Below are 23,453 nucleotides of genomic sequence, written 5' to 3' on the forward strand. Positions count from 1 at the left end.
CCAAAAAAAAAAAAAAAAAAAAAAAAGAAGAAGAAGAAATCAAAAGAAAAAGAAAAAGATAAAGATAGGGGATACTCTCACCAATAGAATCAATGAAAGCACCAATTGTTATGTGATGCCTCTGCAAATTCTCTCAATGAAAGCACCAATGTTATGTATTAAATTTCAGTACGTAATAGAAGAAACCTTTCGAGCAGGCTTTTGGCTCCAATCCGTATTTGAGTTATGGTAACTCCAAAAGAAAAACAATATAATGAAAGAAAATGAGGACTCTTCAATGTAATTTTTTTGCATGCCTTTACATTACATAGAATACCCTATATATACTATCTTACTTCCTAAAATAATGTATTTGTAATAATGGAATGACCAATTATTCTCCTAATTACTAATTACATATAAATGCTAATTATTTTCCTAATTACATATATAAAGTAATACACATTATTTTTGCTACACGATCATGGCCAATCAATGGTGTATCACGCTCCCATATACATTTGTCGGTGTAGATCATCTAAATACAAGAGGCCTAGCAATGATGAAGTCCTAATATTAGTTTATACAAAGATTAACCCATGAAAGTTATTACAATGCGAATTTTGAGTCTAAGTCCTTAAGATTAGATCAATTAATATCATCAAAGTCTATACAAAGATTGCTTCTAACTTATTCTCTTATCACTTATTTTCTTTAGTAATTTTCAAATTAAACTTGCCCTTTTGTTTCCAAAGAATCTTTTAATTTTGTTTTAAAAACATATACATTTTATTAACTAATATACTCCATACTAAATTATAAATAAGTTAAGACAAATTAAACCTCGTTGTAGCAGTAGTCATATAAAAGTATTAAAATATAATTGCGTGGAAATTAAATATGGCAATAGGATATATATGCTACATTATTTTGCATGGAAAACTGATCAGTGTATGTTTAGAACTAATACTTTAGCTACATGCATATACGTACCATTATTATATATTAGTTAGAAGAAAAAGAATGAAAAAAATCACGACACACTGTTTTGTTTAGTAAATGAAATCCTTTTAATTTCATGAACGTTCACACAGTAATAACAAATATAATTTATTCATTTTACATCCTATAACAACTTGGTTACAAACGATGTAGTTTAATCTATTGTCAGCCTCAGAAATCGACACCGCATATGTAGTGTGCGAAGGGGGCTTATACAAATGTAGTACATAGCAACATAATATAATGGGATAAGAATACATCAAATTCCTTGATATATAATAATTAATAAATCATTAATATTTAATAATTATTATTATGTATATTAATCAATTCAAACAAAAGAGGTGACAACAGATTGATAAGTATTTCCGGGCTGCCAACCGGCCGGAATGACGTTGTGGGCGACGAGAGTCTTGCCAGAATCATCGGTGAGTTTGAGGGAGAATGGCGGTTTTAGTCCGAAGGGGTCTTGAAGCTTCCACACTGCACCCCAAGAGCGTTGCATGGGAAGCCATGAATCCGAGTTGAAGGCTTGTTTCAGTTCTACGGCGCTGAGGACCCCTTCGCCTCCCACGTATTCAATCACAAGTGCAAAATAGTAGGGGTTCGAACCAGAATCCAAGTGGAAACTCAGTGGTACTCCCGGATACTTGCACTCAACTCTGTAAGTGTATGTACACAATAATAATTAATAAGAGGCTCAGAAATCGTTAACTGCACCTACAAAATGTGTGAATTGCAGGTATACAATCTAAAGGTTATTTTTGAATCCTGGTTCATGATATAATTTGCTAAAAATTCCTCTCAAAAATGTAATAGCAGTTATAAAGAAATAAAGTTAACATTTCATACTAGGCATAGTTTTTGATGATGTAGTGGTAAACATTTGATTATAGCAAAATTTTGTATGATGAATAATCTAAGGGTGTGTTTGGTTGGTGGGTTTAGGCATAAGGAATGGATATGAAAGTGATTGTTTGTGTTTGGTTAATAGGTTTTGTGAATGCTACTATGGGTTTGGAATACCCCATTAATGACAAAATCCATACCCTTATTAAATAAGGGTTTCATCTCTCTTCCTCATTTTTTTCTCAACTATTAATAATCACTCCCATTCCACCCAATTACCAAACATGTTAAATACTTTCACCAAAACCCATTACCATTACCAAGTATTTGATACTCATTCCGATTCAAATTCCCATGTGCGAACCAAACGCACCCTAAATTAAATGAAGAGAGAAATAAACTACCTTCTATAATGAACGTTGAGCAGTCCGGCGTTGCGGAGCTGGTCAGCTTTGCCGGAAGCTGCCATGGCTCCAAAAGCAGTGCCACTCATATCAAAATGAGTTGATTCTGATACACATCCCGGACACTCATCGGTTATAACCACAGTCACCGCCTTTCCCGAGCATGCTGCATTTTCAGTGCACTTTACCTGCAAAACCCAAACAGATATATATACAATGATTCATATTTTTGATCAGATCAAATTTATGCAATTCAAACACTAATTACTAGAATCTTCAAGAAACTGAGTAAATTATTATATATAGTACGTAATTGGGAATTGGCTGACCTCATAGCAAGCTCCACATCCTATGCCAGATTTGAACAGAGAAGGACCACCAGCTGTTACGAAGGAAGAGAATGGTGGCTGCTCTACACTATTTCTGTATCCACAAGCTCCGCCTATTCACACAAGGAAATATAGTTTTTGTGACATTCTTATCTAATTAAACACAAAACATAACGGGGGTGTTTGGTTATTGGCTTATCAGTCAAATTTTAGCTTATTTGATCAAGTTTAGCTTCTTTGACCTATCAATAAGCTATTTTGAAGTGTTTGGTAAATGGCTTATTAGCCTTGGCTTATTGGGTCAATAAGCTGAAAATTGAAAAGCTAATGAAGGTAGCTTTTTCTATTAGCTTGTTTGGATTAATGAGTATATTGACTATTTTGTCCTTTGAAATCAATGGAATTTACTTATAAATGGGTGGTGGGTTTGTTATATTTAAAGGTTGAAATAATACAATACACGCATACCATTAAATGTCATTTTACATTCAATCAGCTACTAGTAACCAGCTAATTTACCAAACAGTTTTTTATAACCAGCTAATACAACAAGCTGGTCAAACCAGTTAACGCAATCAGCCATTAACTACTAGTTAAACCAACCAGCTATCAGCTATAAGCCATCAGCCGTTTGCCAAACACCCCCAACATATATGGAATATAATGGTGTTTTAATTTAACACTTACTACTACCCAAAAAAACTATAGATAGTAGTAACGACAACTAGACTTGAGTTTTTACTAGACTTCGCCCAACAAATTATTGGGACCGGCCTCATGACTTGCTGTGATACCACTTGTTAAAATCAAGCACTTACCACTACGCTATAAGCTATAGCTAGTAGTGCAGGACATGGCATTCATCGGCCATAGCCCAACATAATTTAATTTGTTGGACCGTCAATGCATGCAATTTTACATATATACATGCATGTGTGCTAGCTGATCTAGCTTAGCTTAATTGTTCAATTCTATATATACTAGCTTTTACGTACCATCACTTCCCGCACCATTGGGGTTTCCATACCAAGTCGCGCCGGCAAGGGACCAGTCGGAATTTGCTTTGGATTTGGAGATGTTGAGGTTCTTGGTGTTGAAGCAAGAGCAAGAAATGGCAAGAGTAGAAAAGAGTAGGAAATAGGTAATGAAATGAGGCATTATGATAAGTTTTACTGAATTGCAAATCTAAATCACGTTGCCTAGCTATTCTAATTTTCAGTACGTGATGATCGAGTTGGATGATGTTTGGCTAGATGGATGAACACACATGAACCTAGTATGTGCTTTTTATAGAGCAATGGAGGGCTATATTTGTCATTGCAAAACAATTCTTTGACTTCTATCTTCTAAAAAGGCCATGTGAGAATTTTTAGATTTTACATGATTATTTTAATTAATTTGGAGCAATATAATATAATATAATGGAATTTTGTCGATTAAATAAGTGTTATTTTATTTTAGTTTACCTAATTTAATAAATAATTAATTTGATGAAAATCTAAATGGTGACACGTGTAGTCTTTGAACTAACAAAAGAAACCCTAAAAACTAAAATTAGTGTTTGAATTGGATAGTATTAATTCCGCAAATTATATGCCATGTACTAGGGTCTACCTTACATTGTAGACTCTGGTCTAAAAATGATATTCATATTTTGTATCCGTAGTTGACACATTATGTATTTGTAATTGACAGTTTCTGTACTTGTAATTATCATATTATGTATCAGTAATTATCAAATTATTTGTTTACATGTATAGAAAATGTTAAATGAACGTTAACTGAAAGTACAGAATTTTGTATCATAGTTTCCTGATCCATGGTATAACAATGGTATTAATTCCTAAATTAACTTTCAACAGTATAGAATGCTGCAATTAAGAAGAAGGATTTTATTTGAACAAGTTGCCGCAAAAATAAGGACATTATGATATTGATTGGTTTGGCGCGTGAAATTATGAAAACTCTCAAGCTTGTTCAGTTACCCTTCCATTATGATACTGACCGGTTTATTGTTAACTTATGACCGGTTTTGTCTCGTCTCCAAAACTTTATGAGGAAATAATTTATTATTTTTTTTAAGATAAAATATTAATACAATACCACGTTTACACAAAACAATGAGGAAACAAATTTTAGGATGTGGTAGTGAGACAACAACCAAAAGCTTGTTACACTCGTAATTTTAAGGAATTTATTTCTGATTAGATTTATATTTCTTTTGTTTTTGTTTTTATTTTGATTGTTTAATTTCAATTGTTTTATCAAATTAATTATGTTTTATATTTTTGTTATAAATATTTTTATAAAGTTTTGATTGTTTTATTTTTCGCCTATGTCTAACAATATCTATGACTATATTTCTTTTAAGTGTTTGTTTCTTTTCTTTTAAACAGATTCTTCAAAGCTTTTTTAATATATATATATAACTTTTTAAAAAATTTAATAATGAGATGTGTAATTTATAATGTGATTTCTATTTGAATTATTTTATCTAATTAATTATGTTTCATATTTTGTTATGAATATTTTTATAAAGTTTTGATGTGTTTTATTTTGTTCCTATACCCAACAATATTTATGACTATATTTCGCCCCTGGACAAAATTTTTGGCTCCGTCCCTGGATGGATTGGATCTTTGAAATCATTAATTAAAAATCCGACCCGTATTACGGATTGAGACCCGTGAGACGGTTTCACACAAGTTTTTTCATACTTTAAAAATTGAAGCGAATTGAAGAAAATATCGTAAACTTTTCTATAGTTAAACGGTTCAGACGTGCAATGGGGTTAGTGTTGAAGGAAAGAAGATCATAGTGCAAAATAATTGAATTTGTAAACTTGTTTTAATATATTGTAATAAATGTCTTAAGAATTTAGAGATTTAATAATCAAATTATTCTTGTCGTTTTTTCTTCTTCCATTTGCATTTTTTCAAATAAAGACAATCAGCAGATCGTGTCCCTAATCTCAATCCTCTCAGATTGTTTATTCCATTGTTGAATTGTCAAGTAATTTCTTCTCTTCTTAATTACAAATGAGGCTATATAATAACACTACTAAAAGGATAAGCAATTTCATTGTGAATATGGTTAATAAAAGAGCAAATTTTACTTTTAGTTCTCGACTATTGTGACATTGCCACATTTAATCCTATTCTTTTAATTTTGTCATATAACATCCCTGACTTTGAACAACTTCTACTTTTAGTCCTCCACTATTGTGTCATTGTCACATTTAGCTCTATATATTCTTTTAATTTTGTCATATTACATTCATGACTTTGAGCAACTTCCACTTTTAGTCCTCGACTATTATGATATTATCATATTTAGTCATATTCTTTTAATTTTGCCATATTATATCAATGACTTTCCGTTAAAATTTTCATTATTTTGCAGTTAGAATTGACAAATAACAAAGAAAATTTTTTTTACAATATCGTAACTCATATTTCAAACATATTAGAAATATCGTAAACATCAAAGAATGTGCGTAATATCGTAACTCATAGAAATATGAGTTACGATATGTATAGAGATTTTTTTTCCTTTGTTATATGTCAATTTAAAGATATCAATGTGTTTCAATATTGTAACTCATATTTCTAACGGTAAAATAATGAAATTTTTAACGAAAGATTTATGGTGGCAATCAAATGAAAGTCATGGATGTAGAATGGCAAAATTAAAAGAATATGACTAAATGTGGCAATGTTATAATAATCGAGGACTAAAAGTAAAAGTTGCTCAAAGTCAGGGATGCAATATGATAAAATTGAAAGAATAAGACTAAATGTGGCAATGCCACAATAGTAGATGACTAAAAGTGGAATTTACCCTTAATAAAATTATTACAAAATACATAATTAATTAACCAATTCAATGAGAAAGTGTTATATAGGATGAATTAAGTGTCTCAAATCATACAAAAGATATTCTCACAAAAGTGCCAAATCGTGAAAGCAAAGAGCGTTACTACATTAGTTGATTGAAGTTCAACAAAGAGATGAGATAAATAAAAAAGATGAGATAAACAAGAAGATGAACACAAAAAAGATATACACAATATAACGATGAAGTTGGACAGCAAGATAGAAAGAACAGAAAGATGATAAGCAAAGATCAGAGTTCAAGGGATAGAAATTTGAAGCCAATTGGAAGTTGCATAACACAGTGTTGATAGACATAAGGTTGGCTACCAGAAAGTTCATGGAACAAAAAGATGGAGTTAATTATTAAAAAAAATAAAAAATAAAAGAAAAGATCAATGAGCTGGAGAAACGGCAGGAAGATTGAATTGACATATAAAGTTACCTTTTCAAGAAGACAAGTAGAAAGTTGTATTTTGTTTTCTTTTCTAAAACAACATGATTGTCAAAAAGTTAAAAATTATAAGGATGTTGACAAGGTAGATTTTTTTGGATGATATCTGTGTGAGATTATTTAACGAATAGTTATATTGTGTTTTCGCAAACAAGAGTCAATAGTGACTCCACTGAGGCTCAAACCCACCACCTCCCGTATAAAAGTAAGGGTTTGATACCACTAGACTACAAGGTCCGTTTCATTAAAGTGTTTGTTATTTATAAGAGAAAGTGTAATACTTTTCATTAATAATGTATTTCTTTTGCATCAAAATGTAAAACTTTTAGGGTATTCTCGGTTCGCACAAGGGAATCAGAATCAGAATGGGAATCAAATACTTAATAATGGTAATGAGTTTTGGTGAAAGTATTTTGCATGTTTGGTTGTAGGGTGAAATTGGAATGATTGCCAATATTTATGTTTGATTATGTATAACCCTATAATTTGAAATAAAGATTTTAAAAATACAAAAATAACAAATAAAGATAATTGATCCTAATATAATGATATCTAAAGTACCAATACGAACAAAAAAAATTCAAAACAAAAATCTGAAAGCACTACTTCAAATTTAAAAATCAGATTACCAATAACATGAAATGATACCCGTTTTTAATTAGGGAATGTGTTTTTAATTGAAGAGGTAATCAAATCCTATATTTGTGTTTTAAAAAGTTGTCAACCAAACGCTAACTATGGTTTAAATGAAACTGTAGTATTATAAAATATAAAACTGAATAATACGTCTCACATATTGAGTATATATATATTAATTGTCTAATAGAACTGTAGTTGAATAGAAATGATACTTTTGTTTTGCTAAAACGAAACTACAATATGTATAAAAAGAAACTGAATAACATGTCTCACATATTGAGTGTATTTTGTCAAATGAAACTGAAGTTATATCAAAATGATACTGTAGTTGTGTTGTAATGAAACTACAGTGTATATAAAATGAAACTGAATAACAGTTTCACATATTTGTGTGTATATTATCCAATGAAATCGTAGTTGAATTAGAATTATAATTTAGTGGGGTTGTAATAAGACTACAGTGTGTATAAAATGAAATTCAATAACATTTCTCACCATAATAAGACTATATTATATTATAATGTCGAATGAAACTGTAGTTGAAACAAAATGAAAGTGTAGTTGTGTTGAAACAAAACTACAATATAATGTACATAGAATGAAAATAAATATGTTATACAAGTAGAGATAATTACGCGGAATATGTGTCGTTTCTTTTAATACCGTTTTGGACCATGGTCTACAGTAAAACTTACCGTCAATAATAACCCACTAACGCAATCCGCTAACAACTATTTGTCAAACACTCACCCTATTGAGAAAAACAGGTCCAAAAACACTAAAAACCCGTAATTTGCTGACCTCATACTCTGATAATTAGCCAACCTTAATTGACATTATGCGTTTTTGTTGAAAAATTAAATGAAAACGAAAAACACCATTCCTAAGAAAAATGTACTGTTACGAATATTGTGTAGTTAATACGCAGTAATTCCGTAGAAAAAGTTATCCTAACAGGTAGAAACAATTGAAAAATAGGACTAGTGCTAATATTGCTAATTATGCCTAATTTTTTTGTTTTGTTTTTTTTACGTAAAATGACACGACAAATTAAATTCTGATAAACTCAAAGATCATTAATCTTCTCTCAAAAAATTTGGTATAGACGAGATCTTGAAGAATCTTAATTAAGGTTCTAGTCTTGTTGATGACATGCATGCATGTTTATCATTAAGGCTGGTAAATACGTCTATGCAAGGAATTCTACCGCAGTATGTTAAACATCCACTACACATAATTCAACTAGAAATTTTCTATAATCTTTTACGTCTGTGAAACTATTGCAAAATTGGGAAAATAATTCCGTTGTATAATTTGTTATTGGCAAAAATTTGGGCGAAGGAAAATTATTGCGTGGACCTGGTCCACACAGTTGTGTGAACCAAAAATAAAAAGTACATTTTTATTATACTGAATGTACATTATTTTTGTACGGAAGGTACATTATTTGATAGTATATATAAAATAATGTACCTTCAGTACTTAAATAATGTACTCTAAAATAATGTACTTTATGTACAAAAATAATGTACTTTTAGTATATTAAAAATGTACTTTTTATTTACGGTCCACACAACTGTGTAGACCATGGTCCATGCAATAATGATTGCTTGTGCGAGACCGTCTCATGACAAATTATTGTATGGACCACGGTCCAAAACGATGCCGTTTTGATGTTAAAAAAAATTTCTTACTCCGCGTGCGTGATAAAATAATGAACATTCTGGAGTGAGATAATGTATTTTATGAGTTAAAATAATGTATTTTGTGTTAGAATAATGTACTTTATGTGTTAGAATAATGAAATTTCTATGGTAAGTTAATGTATTTTTTGAGTTAGAATAATGTATTTTATGAGTTATAATAATGTACTTAATGTGTTTTTGAACTGTGGTCTGCACAGTCCACGCAATAATGATTTTCGTCATGGATCTTTATCCGTGAGACGGGTCAAGTCAAGATGAAAATGTAATATTTATACTGAAAAATGTAATACTAATCCGAAAAAAAGTGTTTATTATTTATATGGGAATTAAAGTGTAATACTTTTGAAAAAAATATATTGCTTTTATATTTTGATTTTAAAATATTAAAGTTTTCCTCAAAAGTATAAGTATTATATTTTCTTTTACAAGTAACAAACACTTGTCAACATTACTTATAAAGGAAAATGTAATACTTTTTTATTAAAAATGTAATACTTTTACATCAAAATGCAATGTAATGTATTACATTTTTCCTTAATACTATTATTACATTTTCTCAAGTTATAAGTAACAAACAATATATTATGGATTAATATTACATTTTTTAGTAAAAGTATTACATTTCTATATTGACCTGACCTGATCCTACTTATGATATTGTCTCACACAAGTGTGACTATTTTTTATTAGAACAAAACTGTTACGATGTCTATAGCTGATGGGGCTATGTGACCCCAGGGTGTTGGGCGAAGAAAAGAGGGAAGCCTGGAGCAAAAAAAAAAAAAAAAGCTAATAAGGAGATGTTGCCCGTGGGTATCCGATCAAACCCACAACTTCCTCCAAGTGATAAATGCAACCTACTAAGCCACTACTTATCTTGTATATTGGATGACAGGAAGATTCACTTATGCAGGGGAAGTGCGCTTGAACAAAAATAGTGGGAGCAACACATGTGTGGCCAAGAATGAAGACTACTCAATGCTATACATTTGACAATTATCCGGCGGAATGCGTTATACACTATATAAGGCACCCTTAATTCCTATGAAGGGATCATCTCTTGATCATAATAACCTCTCTAACTTGGTGATTTTTTGTCGTAACCTCTAACCCATACACCAATGTTCAATTCCTAATAACAACGAACATTACTATTCCTAGTCCACTATTTGAGCTATAGCTTGCACTATTTTACTTATTCTTTGGACCGCCATTTTTGACCAGTATCTCGGACTTTGTATGTATTCTTTGGACATAACGACGCCCCTAGCAATAATACTATTATTTTCTACCTCCGTTTTGTACTTTTTTTTATTCAATTTATGGTAGACTCGATCTCGACAAAACCATCACTAGCAAATTTTGTAACAGAAACTAATATCATTCTGTTTGCAACAATGATCATCATATTCTCAATAATGGAAATTTGTTCCGGAATTAAGGAATTTACAATACAATACGTTCATTACAATTTATGTTTTTTCTTGTATAGTATTTATAAAGGGGCCAATTTAATATGCTAGTGGTATCGATAGACTTTAGTTTAAGATGAATCAGACACCTGGATAGAAGACAAATAAAAGGAAGTTTAGGGTGTGTTTGGTTGACAGTTTTTTAGAACACTACTATGAATTTTGATTACTCCTATTAATTATAAAACTCATTCGTTAATAAAATAAGAGTGTGTTAGGTTGATGAGTTTTGGTTAACAGGTTTTTAGAATATTATTATGGGTTTGGAATACCCATTAATTGAAAACCCATACCCTTAGCTTATTAAATAAGGGTTTCATTTCCCTTTTTCATTTCTTTCTCAACTATTAATAATCATTCACATTTCACCATACTACCAAACAACCTTTGCGAACTATCATCACCATTGTGAGATTAATTCGAATTTTGTTAACGTTATACTTGGAAAGCTTGATTTTTATTTGGGAGAAAACTTGAACAAACCTACTGATTCTTATTAACGCATCCAATCTCCATTGGCATAGTCTTGAAGTGATGATCTGAATACCCATTGCAAATGATATAACTTTTGGTAAGTGTCAAAGATGCTATGTTTTGTGGGTATTTGGAATGCATGCATCTTGTGCTATAATTGGTGTCTTTTGAACTTATTATATGTTCAGAATAATGTATTTTGATTAAAGTTAAGTGTGGTTGCATTTGTGTAATATAAGAAAACAATACTATTTCAAGTGCACTTCGGCAACAGTTTGATATTTTGATCATATCATCGGCTAAGACTGTCAAATTGAGGTGATTCAAGTAGCATTATTGAAACAACAACTCAAATGACTACAACTTTACTAGAGACCACAAAGTATAATTCAGACATCTTCAAAGCCAAAGTACTTACGCCACAAGTTATCATGTGATCCAAGCCTGTGATACAAACTTTTGCAAGCTGCTTCTGCGGGTCACGCCACAGGGACAGGTACATAATGTGTTAACTAAAACACATAATTTTTGAACTAGAGTTTACAATGCAATAAGAACCATGGTCTATAATATAACAATTGAGAAAACTTAGCCTCATCAATATATGTATATATATATATTGAACATGGATTATTAAAAGAAATAACAGCAACAATAATAATATTGAAAATACAATGGGAATCTTTAAATTATTACTTCATAAATTTATGAAGTGATACCGTTGATGTAATGTTGCAGGGCGGGATTGGATAAATGCACGCATGCAAAGATTGCATTGGAAATTTAAATCTTTGAACTAACGGAATCTACCACGGCCGCATCTGGTGAACCTGGTGCAACCGCGGGCGTAGGGGCGGACGGGTCCGCGAGATTTGCAAAAATAGTAAGGTTGGCCACGGCGGTCGCACGGGATGAACTCCATATCAATGATGTGGTAGTAGCTTACGTATTTTCCGAGTCCATACAGCATTCTCGTCGACGATTCCCAGTCCATCGTCATCTTCTCCCCCTCCTCATCAGAATCTATGAGACCGCCGTCTCCGGCGGGGTCCATGTTTTCCGGCGAATCCGCGAGCAGGGACAAAGCCAAATAGGAGAAGAAGAGGAAGAAGAGAAAGAGAGCGAGATGGGCTTGCTTAGTCGCCATTCTGTTGTTATTCCTTGTATTAATGATTTGAGTTCTAACCAAATTTATAACTTTTTATGCCATCCTTGGTAGTTGAAAAATCCTTCGTGGACAGGGTTCACTAGGTTGATAATGCATTGTGAACTCTGATACATGTGTATGTATTTTATGTTATAAATTTTGGTGTGGGTTAATAAATTATGTATTTTAAGAGTCGGTTTTTGTACCTGAAACAAATTAATAGTTGTGTCTTATGTTATGAATTTTTGTGTTTTGTGTTGTGAAATTTTGTGTCTACGAATACAAATTTTGTACCAAAATCATATTTGAAAAATAAGTAAATATATAACTATGTGTATGTGCCTTGTGTTGTGATTTTTTGTATCTTGCATTATGAAATTTTGTACCTTAGCTTACAAGAATGGATTATGTACCTAATCGTTTTGATCCAAGGTCCATAATGTCAATCATTATTGCATGGACCGTGGTCCACACAACTGTGTTGACTATAAATAAAATGTATATTTTTATATACTAAAAGTACATTATTTTTTACATAAAGTACATTATTTTAGAGTACATTATTTAAGTACTGAAAGTACATTATTTTATATATACTATCAAATAATGTACTTTAAGTATAATAAAAATGTACCTTATATTCATGGTCCACACAACTATGTGGAACATGGTCCACACAATAATTTGCCCATACTGTTATGTGGACTTGGTCCATGATATAAATTACCAATAGTTGAAGGACGGACAATCTTGCTGAGAATTACTTATCAAACAATTTAAATCATTTTTTGAATTAATTCCCTTTTTGGTTTGGTTTCATGGCATGTTCACTATTGTTCCTTGTATAAAAGAAAAATCCATGTTCGGTTTTCAATTATTGTTGCTATGCCACTTTAATCTATTATTAAATAATTTGACAGCAAAATGGAAGTAATATGGTAATATAGCTACACTTCCCCATCATTTCACTTTTGTTCTATGGTTATGGTGGCATGTCCAATTTTACTTCTTATAATGAGTTAAAAGCATCTCCAACTATGCGGACCAAAGTCTACATCAAATTTTACACAATAATAATAATAACAATAACAATAACAACAACAGTAACAGTAACAGTAACAGTAACAGTAATAATAATAATAATAATAATAATAATAATAATAATAATAATAATAATATATTTTCAGCATATTATTACACCAATTTTTTTTCATCTCCAACCCATCCATTACACCAAATTTTATTTCTTCACTAAAATAATTTGGTTTCTCATAAATTAAGACTTTGTATTATAACTTTAAATATTATAATAATATAAAATATAATTATAATGTAAATATTATTTTATTCTACAATAATAAACCATAGAACATCCACTACATTTAATTTTGAGAATTACCATATTGTTCACACATATGCTCAATCAATGTATCACGAAGCGCATAATGTGCTTCTTTATCTTTGATTTTATCATGTCGAGAAGGAAAGATCTTGAAATAGAGTACTCTCATCTCTACCTATATCAACCTCAGGAGCTAGTGCTTCACACAACTTTGTATATTTGCTTGCTCATCACGTTCATACTCAATGATCATATTGTGAATTATGATGCATGATGACATTATATCATGAAATACATGTTTATCCCAAAAAAACGTATCGGTCCCTTGACTATTGCAAATCGTGATTGGAGGACTCTAAAGGCACATTCTACGTCTTTTCTACATGCTTCTTGCATCATTGCAAATAATTTTTCTTTGGTCCCCGAGGTTGATGAATAGTTTGTACCAAGGTTAACCATTTCGGATATATACCATCAGCTAAATAATATCGTATATTGTACTCTTTCCATTGAATAACATAATGAGCAGGAGGTGTCATACCATTTGCAATGTTTGCAAACAAATGAGATGCCCCCAACACATTAATATCATTATTCGACCATTTAGAGGAGTAGAATCAACTAGCCAATTTAACCAATAATTTGATGATTTGGGACGAAATGGGGTGGCTTTAGAGATTATTGAATTTTAGTATGTTTAACGTAATTTTAGATGTAATTTGCTTTAATTTTATTAAAATTATCCTTTATGTAGTTTCATTTTTTAATGAAAAAATTGTAATTTATGCCACTCCATAATATGTCAATTATCAATGTCACCTCTAAATTATTAGTGGTGTAAATGTTGCCCCTCAATTTTCAAAACGGTATATATATTGCATCTCTCGTATGAATTATTAGTGGTATAAATGTTGCCCCTTAATTTTCAAAACGATACATATATGACCCCTCCCAAGTGCAAATGTTTCCCCTCAATTTTCAAAACAGTGCATATATTGCTCCTCCCGTACGGTACGAGAGAGGCAATATATATATGTACTGTTTTGAAAATTGAGGGGCAACATTTGCACTTGGGAGGGGCCATATGTATCGTTTTGAAAATTAAGGGGCAACATTTATACCACTAATAATTTAAGAATGACATTGATAATTGACATACTATGGAGGGGCATAAATTATAATTTTTCTTTTTTTAATTAATATATGTTCAATATTATATATATGCTCAACAAGTGTATTGTAATTTTTCCTCTTTTTTTTTTTTTTTGCCTCATCCCCATAATCTTCCTTATCTTGTCCACACTTTCTAAAAATATTCTTGCCTTAAGAATCCACCATATGAAGATTAATAGCATAGGCTATCTTGCCAATCACCTCCTCCACACCTCTAGGACCTTGATCAACTGTAGTCATGGGTATCTTAGCTTCATTATCACAACACCTTCTTGTCTTGGCTCTTTCTCTCTCTTTTAATTTGAGCCATGCATCATTTAATTTCAGAAAGTTCTGAGATTTGTAACAAGAAGCTAAATGGACTCAGCTATTTCCTTGATATGCATAAGATCTTCAGGACTCAAGGACATATCTGATATCAGCATTGGATTATTGCACCAATAATGCTAGCTTAGCATTCTCAATAATTATTATTAGAGTTAATACCACAAATGGTCCTCTGACTATTGGGCTAGTACTCCTTTTAGTCCTCGACTTTCAATTCAACCACAAATGGTCCTCTGACTTTTATTTTTGACCACAAATAGTCCTCTGTTAAAATTTCTGTTAAATAGGTGTTAAATCTAGGGGTAATATCGTCAAATTGATTAATATTATTATGATTAATACTTCTTTTTGAGAATTATATGACATAATTAATTTCATACATTAATAAACATTAAGTTAATAAATATAAAAATAAAATGGACATGACAAATTACATAAATGAACAAATTAAATAAAAATTCATGATTAATGGTACCAATTTGTACTTGATTAATTACATTAATTCAACGATGACGGCCTTCAGTTATGTCCCAAACAAAATGTTTGATCGATTAATGAAAAGTGAAAACTATTAACCGGCCATGTATGAACAACCATGAAAATGATGGAAGCAAGGTTTTTGAAAAAAAAATTCTTCCATTTTAATCTGTTGGTTAAATTAAAACAGATAGCTCTAATATTAAATCTTCATTTTGTAGGCATAATTACGAAAATAAGGTGTATTGTCTTTTTATTTAGGAGTATTTATATTTGTTAATTGTTTCAATTATGCTTGTTGGTGAAAATTTCTAAACATTTTTATTTTTTAACGACAATTATATATATCAATTTGACGATAATACCCCTAGATTTAACACTTATTTAACAGAAATTTTAATGGAGGACTATTTGTGGTCAAAAATGAAAGTCAGAGGACCATTTGTTGTCGACTTGAAAGTCAAGGACTAAAAGGAGTACTACCCCAATAGTCAGAGGACCATTTGTGGTATTAACTCTTATTATTATTATTATTATTATTATTATTATTATTATTATTATTATTTTACATATAACATCTTATATTTTTATCATTGTGAGATTAATTCGAATTTTGTTGAGGTTATACTTGGAAAGCTTGACTTTTATTTAGGGAGAAATCTTGAACAAACCTACTAATTCTTATTAACGTAACGCATCCAATCTCCATTGGCATAGTCTTGAAGTGATGAATACCCATTGCAAATGATATAACTTTTGGTAAGTGTCAAAGATGCTGTGTTTTGTGGGTATTTGGAAGACATCTTATATGCTGGAGTCTTTTGAGCTTATTATATGCTTAGAATATATTATTTTTATTAAAGTTAATAATAAGGACTAGTCGGTTGTATTTGTACAATATAGAAAAACAATACCAAGGGCACTTCGACAATTGTTTGGTATTTTGATCTTATCATCGGCTAAGACAGTCAACTCTTTGGTATTTTGATCTTATCATCGGCTAAGACGGTCAAATTGAGGTGATTCAAGTCGCTTTGGAACGGCAACTCAAAGGACTACAACTTTGCTACAGACCACAAAGTATAATTCGGACATCATCCAGGCACAAGTGACGCCACAAGTTACCACGTGATCCCAGCCGCCCGTGATATAAAAGCGGCTACATAATGTGTTAACTAATACACATAATTTTTGAACTGGAGTTCACAATGGAATAAGAACCATGACCCATATTATAACAATTGAGAAAACTTAGGGTCATCAATATATATATATAAAACATGGATTAAAAGAAATAACAGCGCAGCAACAATAATAATATTGAAAATACAATGGGAATCTTTAATTTAAATTACTTCATATATACATGAAGTGATACCGTTGGTGTAATGTTGCAGGCCGGGATTGGATACATGCACGAATGCAAAGATTGCATTGGAAATTTAAATCTTTGAACTAACGGCGGAATCTACTACGGCATTTGGTGAACCTGCTGCAACCGCGCATGTAGGGGCGGACGGGTCCGCGATACATGCAAGAATAGTAAGAATGGCCACGGCGGTCGCACGGGACGCTGTCCATCTCAATGATGCTGTAGTAGCTTACGTATTTTCCGAGTCGACGATACAGCATTCTCCTCGACGATTCCGAGTCCATCGTCATCTCCTCCCCCTCCTCAGAATCTATGAGGCCGCCGTCTCCGGCGAGGTCCATGTTTTCCGATGAATCCGCGAGCAGGGACAAAGCCAAACAGGAGAAGAAGAAGAGGAAGAGGAAGAGAAAGAGAGCGAGATGGGCTTGCTTAGTCGCCATCCTGTTGTTATTCCTTGGATGAATACCATGAATGATCTGAGTTATAACCAAATTTATAACTTTTTATGCCATCCCTTGGTAGTTGAAAATCCTTCGTGGACCACGTTCATCATGCATTATAAACTTTGGTACATGTTTATGTATTTTATGTTATGAGCTTTTATGTCTTGAGTTATTAAATTTGAGTGTAGATTTTGTACCTGAAACAAATTAATAATTATGTCTTATGTTATGAATTTATGTGTTTTGTATTGTGAAATTCTGTGCCTAGTAGTAGAATCAGATTTAAAAAATAAGTAAATATATATATAACTGTGTATGTGTGTTGTTATTTTTTTGTGTCTTGCGTTATGAAATTTTGTACCTTAGCTTACGAAAATGAATTATATACCTAGTCGTTTTTATCCAAGGTCCTTAAGGTTACGTGGACTTGGTCCATGATCTAAATAACCAATAGTTGAAGGACCGGCAACCTTGCTGAGAATTACTTATCAAACAATTTAAATCATTTTTTGAATTAATTCCCTTTTTGGTTTGGTTTCATGGCATGTTCACTATTGTTCCTTGTATAAAAGAAAAACCCATGTTCCGTTTTCAATTATTGTGGCTATGCCACTCTAATCTTTTAATAAATAATATATATCATTTGTTTGACAACAAAATGGAAGTAATATGGTAACATACCAACACTTCCCCATCATTTCACTTTTGTTCTATGGTTATGGTAGCATGTCCAATTTTAATTCTTATAATGAGTTAAAAGCATCTCCAATTATGTGAACCAAATTCTACACCAAATTTTACACACAAAATAATAATAATAATAATAATAATAATAATAATAATAATAATAATAATAATAATATTCTCAGCATATTCTTACACCAATTTTTTTTTAATCTCCAACCCATTACATCAAATTCTGCACCAAATTTTATTTCTTCACTAAAATAATTTGTTTTATCATAAATTAAGACTTTGTATTATAACTTTAAATATTATAATATAAAATATAATTATAATGCAAATATTATTTTATTTCACAATAATAAATCATAGAACATCCACTACATTTAATTTTGAGAATTACCATATCGTTCTCACATATGCTCAATCAATGCATCACTAAGCGCATATTGTGCTTCTTTATCTCTGGTTTTCTCATATCGAGAAAGAAAAATCTTGAAATAGAATACTCTCATCTCTACCTATATCAACCTCAAGAGCTGGTGCTTCTCTCCAACTTTGTATATTTGCTTGCTCATCATGTTCATCCCCAATGATCATATTATGCATTATGATGCATGATGACATTATATCATGAAATACATGTTTATCCCAAAACACGTACCAGTCCCTTGACTATTGCAAATCATGATTGGAGGACTCCAAAGGCACATTCTATGTCTTTTCTACATGCTTCTTGCATCATTGCAAATATTTTTCTTTGGTTCCCAAGGCTGATGAATAGTTTGTACCAAGGTTAACCATTTTAGATATATACCATCAGCTAAATAATATCTGATCTTATATTGTACTATTTCCCTTGAATAACATAATGAGCAGGATTTGTCATACCATTTGTAATATTTGCAAACAAATGAGATGCCTCCAACACATTAATATCATTATTCAACCATTTAGAGGAGTAGAATCAAGTAGCCAATTTAACCAACAATTTGATTATTTGGGAGGAAATGGGGGTGACCTTAGAGATTATTGAATTTTAATTAGTATGTTTAAAGTAATTTTAGATGTAATTTGCTTTAATTGTATTAAAATTATGCTTTATGAAGTTTCATGTTTTAATTAATCTATGTTCAATATTAGTCTTGTTTTAATCATACGTCTTGATGATATCTTTCAGATGATATAATTTTTTTAATAATATAAAATTTATATTTAATAATTTAACAAAATACACAAAACATTAAAACTATATCAATGGCATAAAATCTTGTGGTTGGCATAGCTGTTACCCTCCTAAATGAAAGGTCACAGGTTCAATCCCCAGGACTTTGGCTCCCCTTGGAGCAGCAAAACACCAATTTTGTTCCTTTTTGGCGCAATGGCGCGCCCCTTAGAGATGATCTAAGTACATTATTCTTGTTAATCACTAACTAGAATTATAGCTGTTTTAAATGATTATCAATAGATCTGTAACATTGGTTGTATATTTTTCGTCATTTTTTGAGCAAATTCCCTTTTTGGTTTAGTTTCATGGCATGTTCACTGTTGTTGCTTGTACAAAAGAAAACCCATGTTCCGTTTTCAATTATTGTGGCTATGCCACTTTTAATCTTTCAATAAATAATATATATCATTTGTTTGCCATCAAAATGGAAGTAATATGGTAACATACACTTCCCCTTCATTTCACTTTTGTTCTATGGTACGGTTATTGTGGCAATGCCCAATATAATTTTAATTCTTATAATGAGGTATAAGTATATTATTCTAGCTTGTTAATTGCCAAGGACCTTGTCATCTAGTGGTATTAAACCCTTCCCTTTATACGGGAGGTAGTGGGTTCGAGCCTCAGTGGAGTCAATACTGACTCTCTGTATCAACAGATCTGTAACACTTTTAATTGGCTGTATATTTTTTTTATCATTTAGGGATGTATTTAATCAAGACTTTTATAAACATAGGAAGAGTTTATAAGTGATAGATTTTAATGACTTATATAATCTTTGTAAACATTTCTAAAATTTTTTAGACTTTTATCAACTTTGTACGTGTCTATAAAAAGCGGTACGACAAATATTTATAAACTTTTTAAAAAAAAATCATATTAAAGTGTATGAAAGTCATTAAAAACTCTAAATTAAATACACCCTTACACACATTTCATAACTTCTATCAATACATTATTTATAATTTTCATACAAAAACTTTTACAATATATAATATGTTTTTATAAATCATAAATAAATTAATGCATTGCAATAAAATAAAAATAAAAATTAATTGCCACAAAAATAGGGTGTATTATACATTAAAAAAAAATCAATCAATTAGTGTCCCCTAACATGTAATTCGGGTGTCCCGTGTCCCCCTTTAGATCCATTTCTGATCTAAAAAAAGAAATATCAGTTAATTTTCACCAAATGATATAATCAATAAAAATATTTCTTGAAATAATGAAACAACTAATATTGAGTAATATAATACAACTAGTTAAAAAATTTTAAAAATTTATAAATAAAAGTTTTGATTGAATACACCCCTAAATCATTTTTAAACACATTTATGCAAAATGAGCTAGATGAGACTATACATCTGCAACTTGGAGGTAGCGTTTTGCGTTTAAAAAACTATTTTAACTTCATAAAGTCGTGAAAATTTGTTTCCAGGCATTTTGGGAACGCTTCTGTTAAAACTAATTGTAATTATATTTTGACGAGGCAAAGTATAATTTAGGATATAAGAATTTAGTACTTCAATCATTTTAGTATTATGGTGTGTTTGGAAAGCAGGAAAATGATTTCTAAAAAGTATTTTCTGAAAATGAGTCATTTTCCAGAAAACAGTTTTATTTCCTGTGTTTGGTTGCATTCTCGAAAACTGTCTTTGTGTGTTTGGTTCATTTTCTAGAAAATGAGTAGAATTGTATAATTATATATTTATATTATTTTATTTAAAATATAAAAATATATAAAATAATATTATTTATTATTAAAAAGAAAGACAAAAAAAAAAAAAAAAAGTCGCTGCTGCCAAAAATCAGAGCAGCTCTGGACTACTCTGGTTTCGGCCGAAAACCAGAGTAGTTTCAACAGACTGGTTTCTGGCGAAAACCAGTCCGCCGGAACAGGAGAGGGACGACTTCACACGGGAAAATTTTTCGGAAAATGACTTCTGAATTTTTGTCTGGAAGTTGTTTTCTGAAAAAAAAAAAATGGGTCAACTTTTATGATCAACGGAAATTTTCCGTTGACCGCATTTTTCGGATGTTACCAAACACCGAAAGCTCAAAAAATAATTTTCAAAAAATGACTCTTATTGTAAGTTGTATATTCAAGATTTTGTTCATTGTAAAATCACCAATTCAAGTGTTGGAGTACAAGGAGAGTTCAACACAACAAAGCTTTCGGGTTGACGTCATCGTGAAGTCACAGGAAACAAGCACTAGTACAAAATTACCTTTTCGCTACTGTTGTAAATGACATTTCGCTACTGTTGTACAACAGTGGCGGATGAGACAGTCACTGATTGTCCTTGACTTTTCGCTACCGTTGTGGAACAGTAGCGAAAAGTCTACTCAACCGCTACTGTTCCTAGCTAGGAACGGTAGCGGATTATCAATTATATATATATATATATATATATATATATATATATATATAATTATAATCCGCTACCGTTTCTAGCTAGGAACGGTAGCGAATTATAATTTTTGTTTTAATATTTCATTTATTTTAATTAATGTCCCTAATTTATTTTAATTCATGTACCTGTTACAGCCTAAATCTATATCAAACAGTACAGTTTTACACAATACTTTGAAACTAGCTAACATCAATACTAACACAATGCTTTCAAACTAACATCAATACTAACACAATGCTTTCAAACTAACGTCAATACTAATACAATACTTTTAAACTAACATCAATACTAACAAAATAATTTCAAACTAACATCAATACCAACATCATCACAAAATTAAACTATTATCAAACTTTATACTAACACAATATATGATCAAAGCATAATACTTGATATCATCACATCCACTTTAATACAATAATATATATAATCAAAACACAATACTATCTTCAAATTAAAACATAATAGATTTATTAATAAAACAAAAGTTACACGCACTGAGAGAAGAAGTATTTTGCCCATTGCTCCCGAATCTCATTTATATCGTCAATAGAATACGCACTATTGCTTTGAAATGCCTACAAAATAATTTAATTAATAGAATTATTAAAAGTGTTAATTAATAAAGTATAATTTAACCATACACAGTTCTATTTAAATTTAAATGAATATTTTGTCACGATGTCAAGCATGTATCGCATGACATAATATCCACATTCAACATGTCCTGGTTGTATCGGGCATTATAAAATACATATATATTTTAGTAAGTTAAACAATTCTTTGTAATTTAAAATATCACACTAAAGCTTAAATTCAATATTCATACATACTTTGCATTGTATCCAATTGAAGGACTTACTCCGTCCATTCATAGGAATAGAGCGAAATGCCCTATATTAATTATAAACATACATAAAAATTTTTAAATAATATAATAGAAGTTAAAATACTTATATTAATAATATATAAGGTATAGTATTTACTTACAGATTCAAAGAAGCTTTAACTAGGTCAATGTCGCGATTACAAGGCAATCACTACTAGAATTCTAACATTTAGTGACATTTTTTAAACGTCAGAAAAAATAAAAAAGCGTCACCAAATGTATTTACCGACGAAATAAAAACGTCACCCGGACCGTCGGGTTAGCGGCGGATGGAAAGGTATTACTGACGAAGTTATGTTTTCGTCACTAAATATTACTATTGCCGACGTTTTTGCATGGTCTTGATAATGTCATGAAATACATACATTTTGAAACGAAAGATTAACAAAAACGTCAGTAATAGTTAGTGACGAAATAAAATATTTCGTCAGAAAATGTGTCTTTAATGACGTTTTCCATAAAATTATGTTTGTCATGAATAAATTTAATTGGCGACGAATATTGAAATGCGTCAAGAACATAACATTTATTGACGATTGTGTATATTATTATTTTTGCCATAAAAAAAAATTGCTGATGAAATACCAATTTGTCAATAAAAATACATTTACTACGTTTTTTCGTATTTATATTCATCACTAAATTTTATATTTGGAGATATTTATAATTTTTTTTATTAATTGATGACAATTTACATATAGTTGTATGTAAAAAGGTTTACACAACAATTTCATGTAATTGAAATAAAATATTTTAGCATCAATTAACATTTCA

The 23,453-nt window shown here is 30.7% G+C and overlaps 3 protein-coding genes across 3 annotated transcripts; all 3 read right to left on the reverse strand.

The window, feature by feature from the left end:
• Positions 1-1,107: 1,107 nt before the first annotated feature.
• Positions 1,108-3,807, reverse strand: LOC116014258 (putative expansin-B2). Its single transcript, XM_031254281.1, has 4 exons — positions 3,559-3,807; positions 2,564-2,676; positions 2,235-2,422; positions 1,108-1,643 (listed from the first exon to the last, which is right to left on the reverse strand). The coding sequence occupies exons 1-4, from the start codon at positions 3,719-3,721 to the stop codon at positions 1,313-1,315; spliced, it is 795 nt and encodes a 264-aa protein (XP_031110141.1). The 5' UTR covers positions 3,722-3,807; the 3' UTR covers positions 1,108-1,312.
• Positions 3,808-11,976: 8,169 nt separating this feature from the next.
• On the reverse strand, positions 11,977-12,327 carry LOC116013105 (protein RALF-like 4). Its single transcript, XM_031252762.1, has one exon. It carries the CDS (start codon positions 12,325-12,327, stop codon positions 11,977-11,979), a length of 351 nt encoding a protein of 116 aa, XP_031108622.1.
• Positions 12,328-17,101: 4,774 nt separating this feature from the next.
• LOC116013107 (rapid alkalinization factor-like) lies at positions 17,102-17,458 on the reverse strand. Its single transcript, XM_031252763.1, has one exon. The coding sequence runs from the start codon at positions 17,456-17,458 to the stop codon at positions 17,102-17,104; it is 357 nt and encodes a 118-aa protein (XP_031108623.1).
• Between the last annotated feature and the right edge of the window lie 5,995 nt (positions 17,459-23,453).

The sequence above is a fragment of the Ipomoea triloba genome, chromosome 3 (genome assembly GCF_003576645.1).
Source record: "Ipomoea triloba cultivar NCNSP0323 chromosome 3, ASM357664v1".
NCBI classification, from domain to species: domain Eukaryota; kingdom Viridiplantae; phylum Streptophyta; class Magnoliopsida; order Solanales; family Convolvulaceae; genus Ipomoea; species Ipomoea triloba.

Excerpts from the sequence above, each read along its gene's own strand:
- LOC116014258 (XM_031254281.1), bottom strand. The coding sequence starts at position 3,721 with ATGCCTCATTTCATTACCTATTTCCTACTCTTTTCTACTCTTGCCATT. Across the intron at positions 2,677-3,558 it reads CAATGGTGCGGGAAGTGATG|GCGGAGCTTGTGGATACAGA; the intron begins GTACGTAAAAGC and ends TTGTGTGAATAG. Across the intron at positions 2,423-2,563 it reads GATGTGGAGCTTGCTATGAG|GTAAAGTGCACTGAAAATGC; the intron begins GTCAGCCAATTC and ends TGGGTTTTGCAG.
- LOC116013105 (XM_031252762.1), bottom strand. The coding sequence starts at position 12,327 with ATGGCGACTAAGCAAGCCCATCTCGCTCTCTTTCTCTTCTTCCTCTTC.
- LOC116013107 (XM_031252763.1), bottom strand. The coding sequence starts at position 17,458 with ATGGCGACTAAGCAAGCCCATCTCGCTCTCTTTCTCTTCCTCTTCCTC.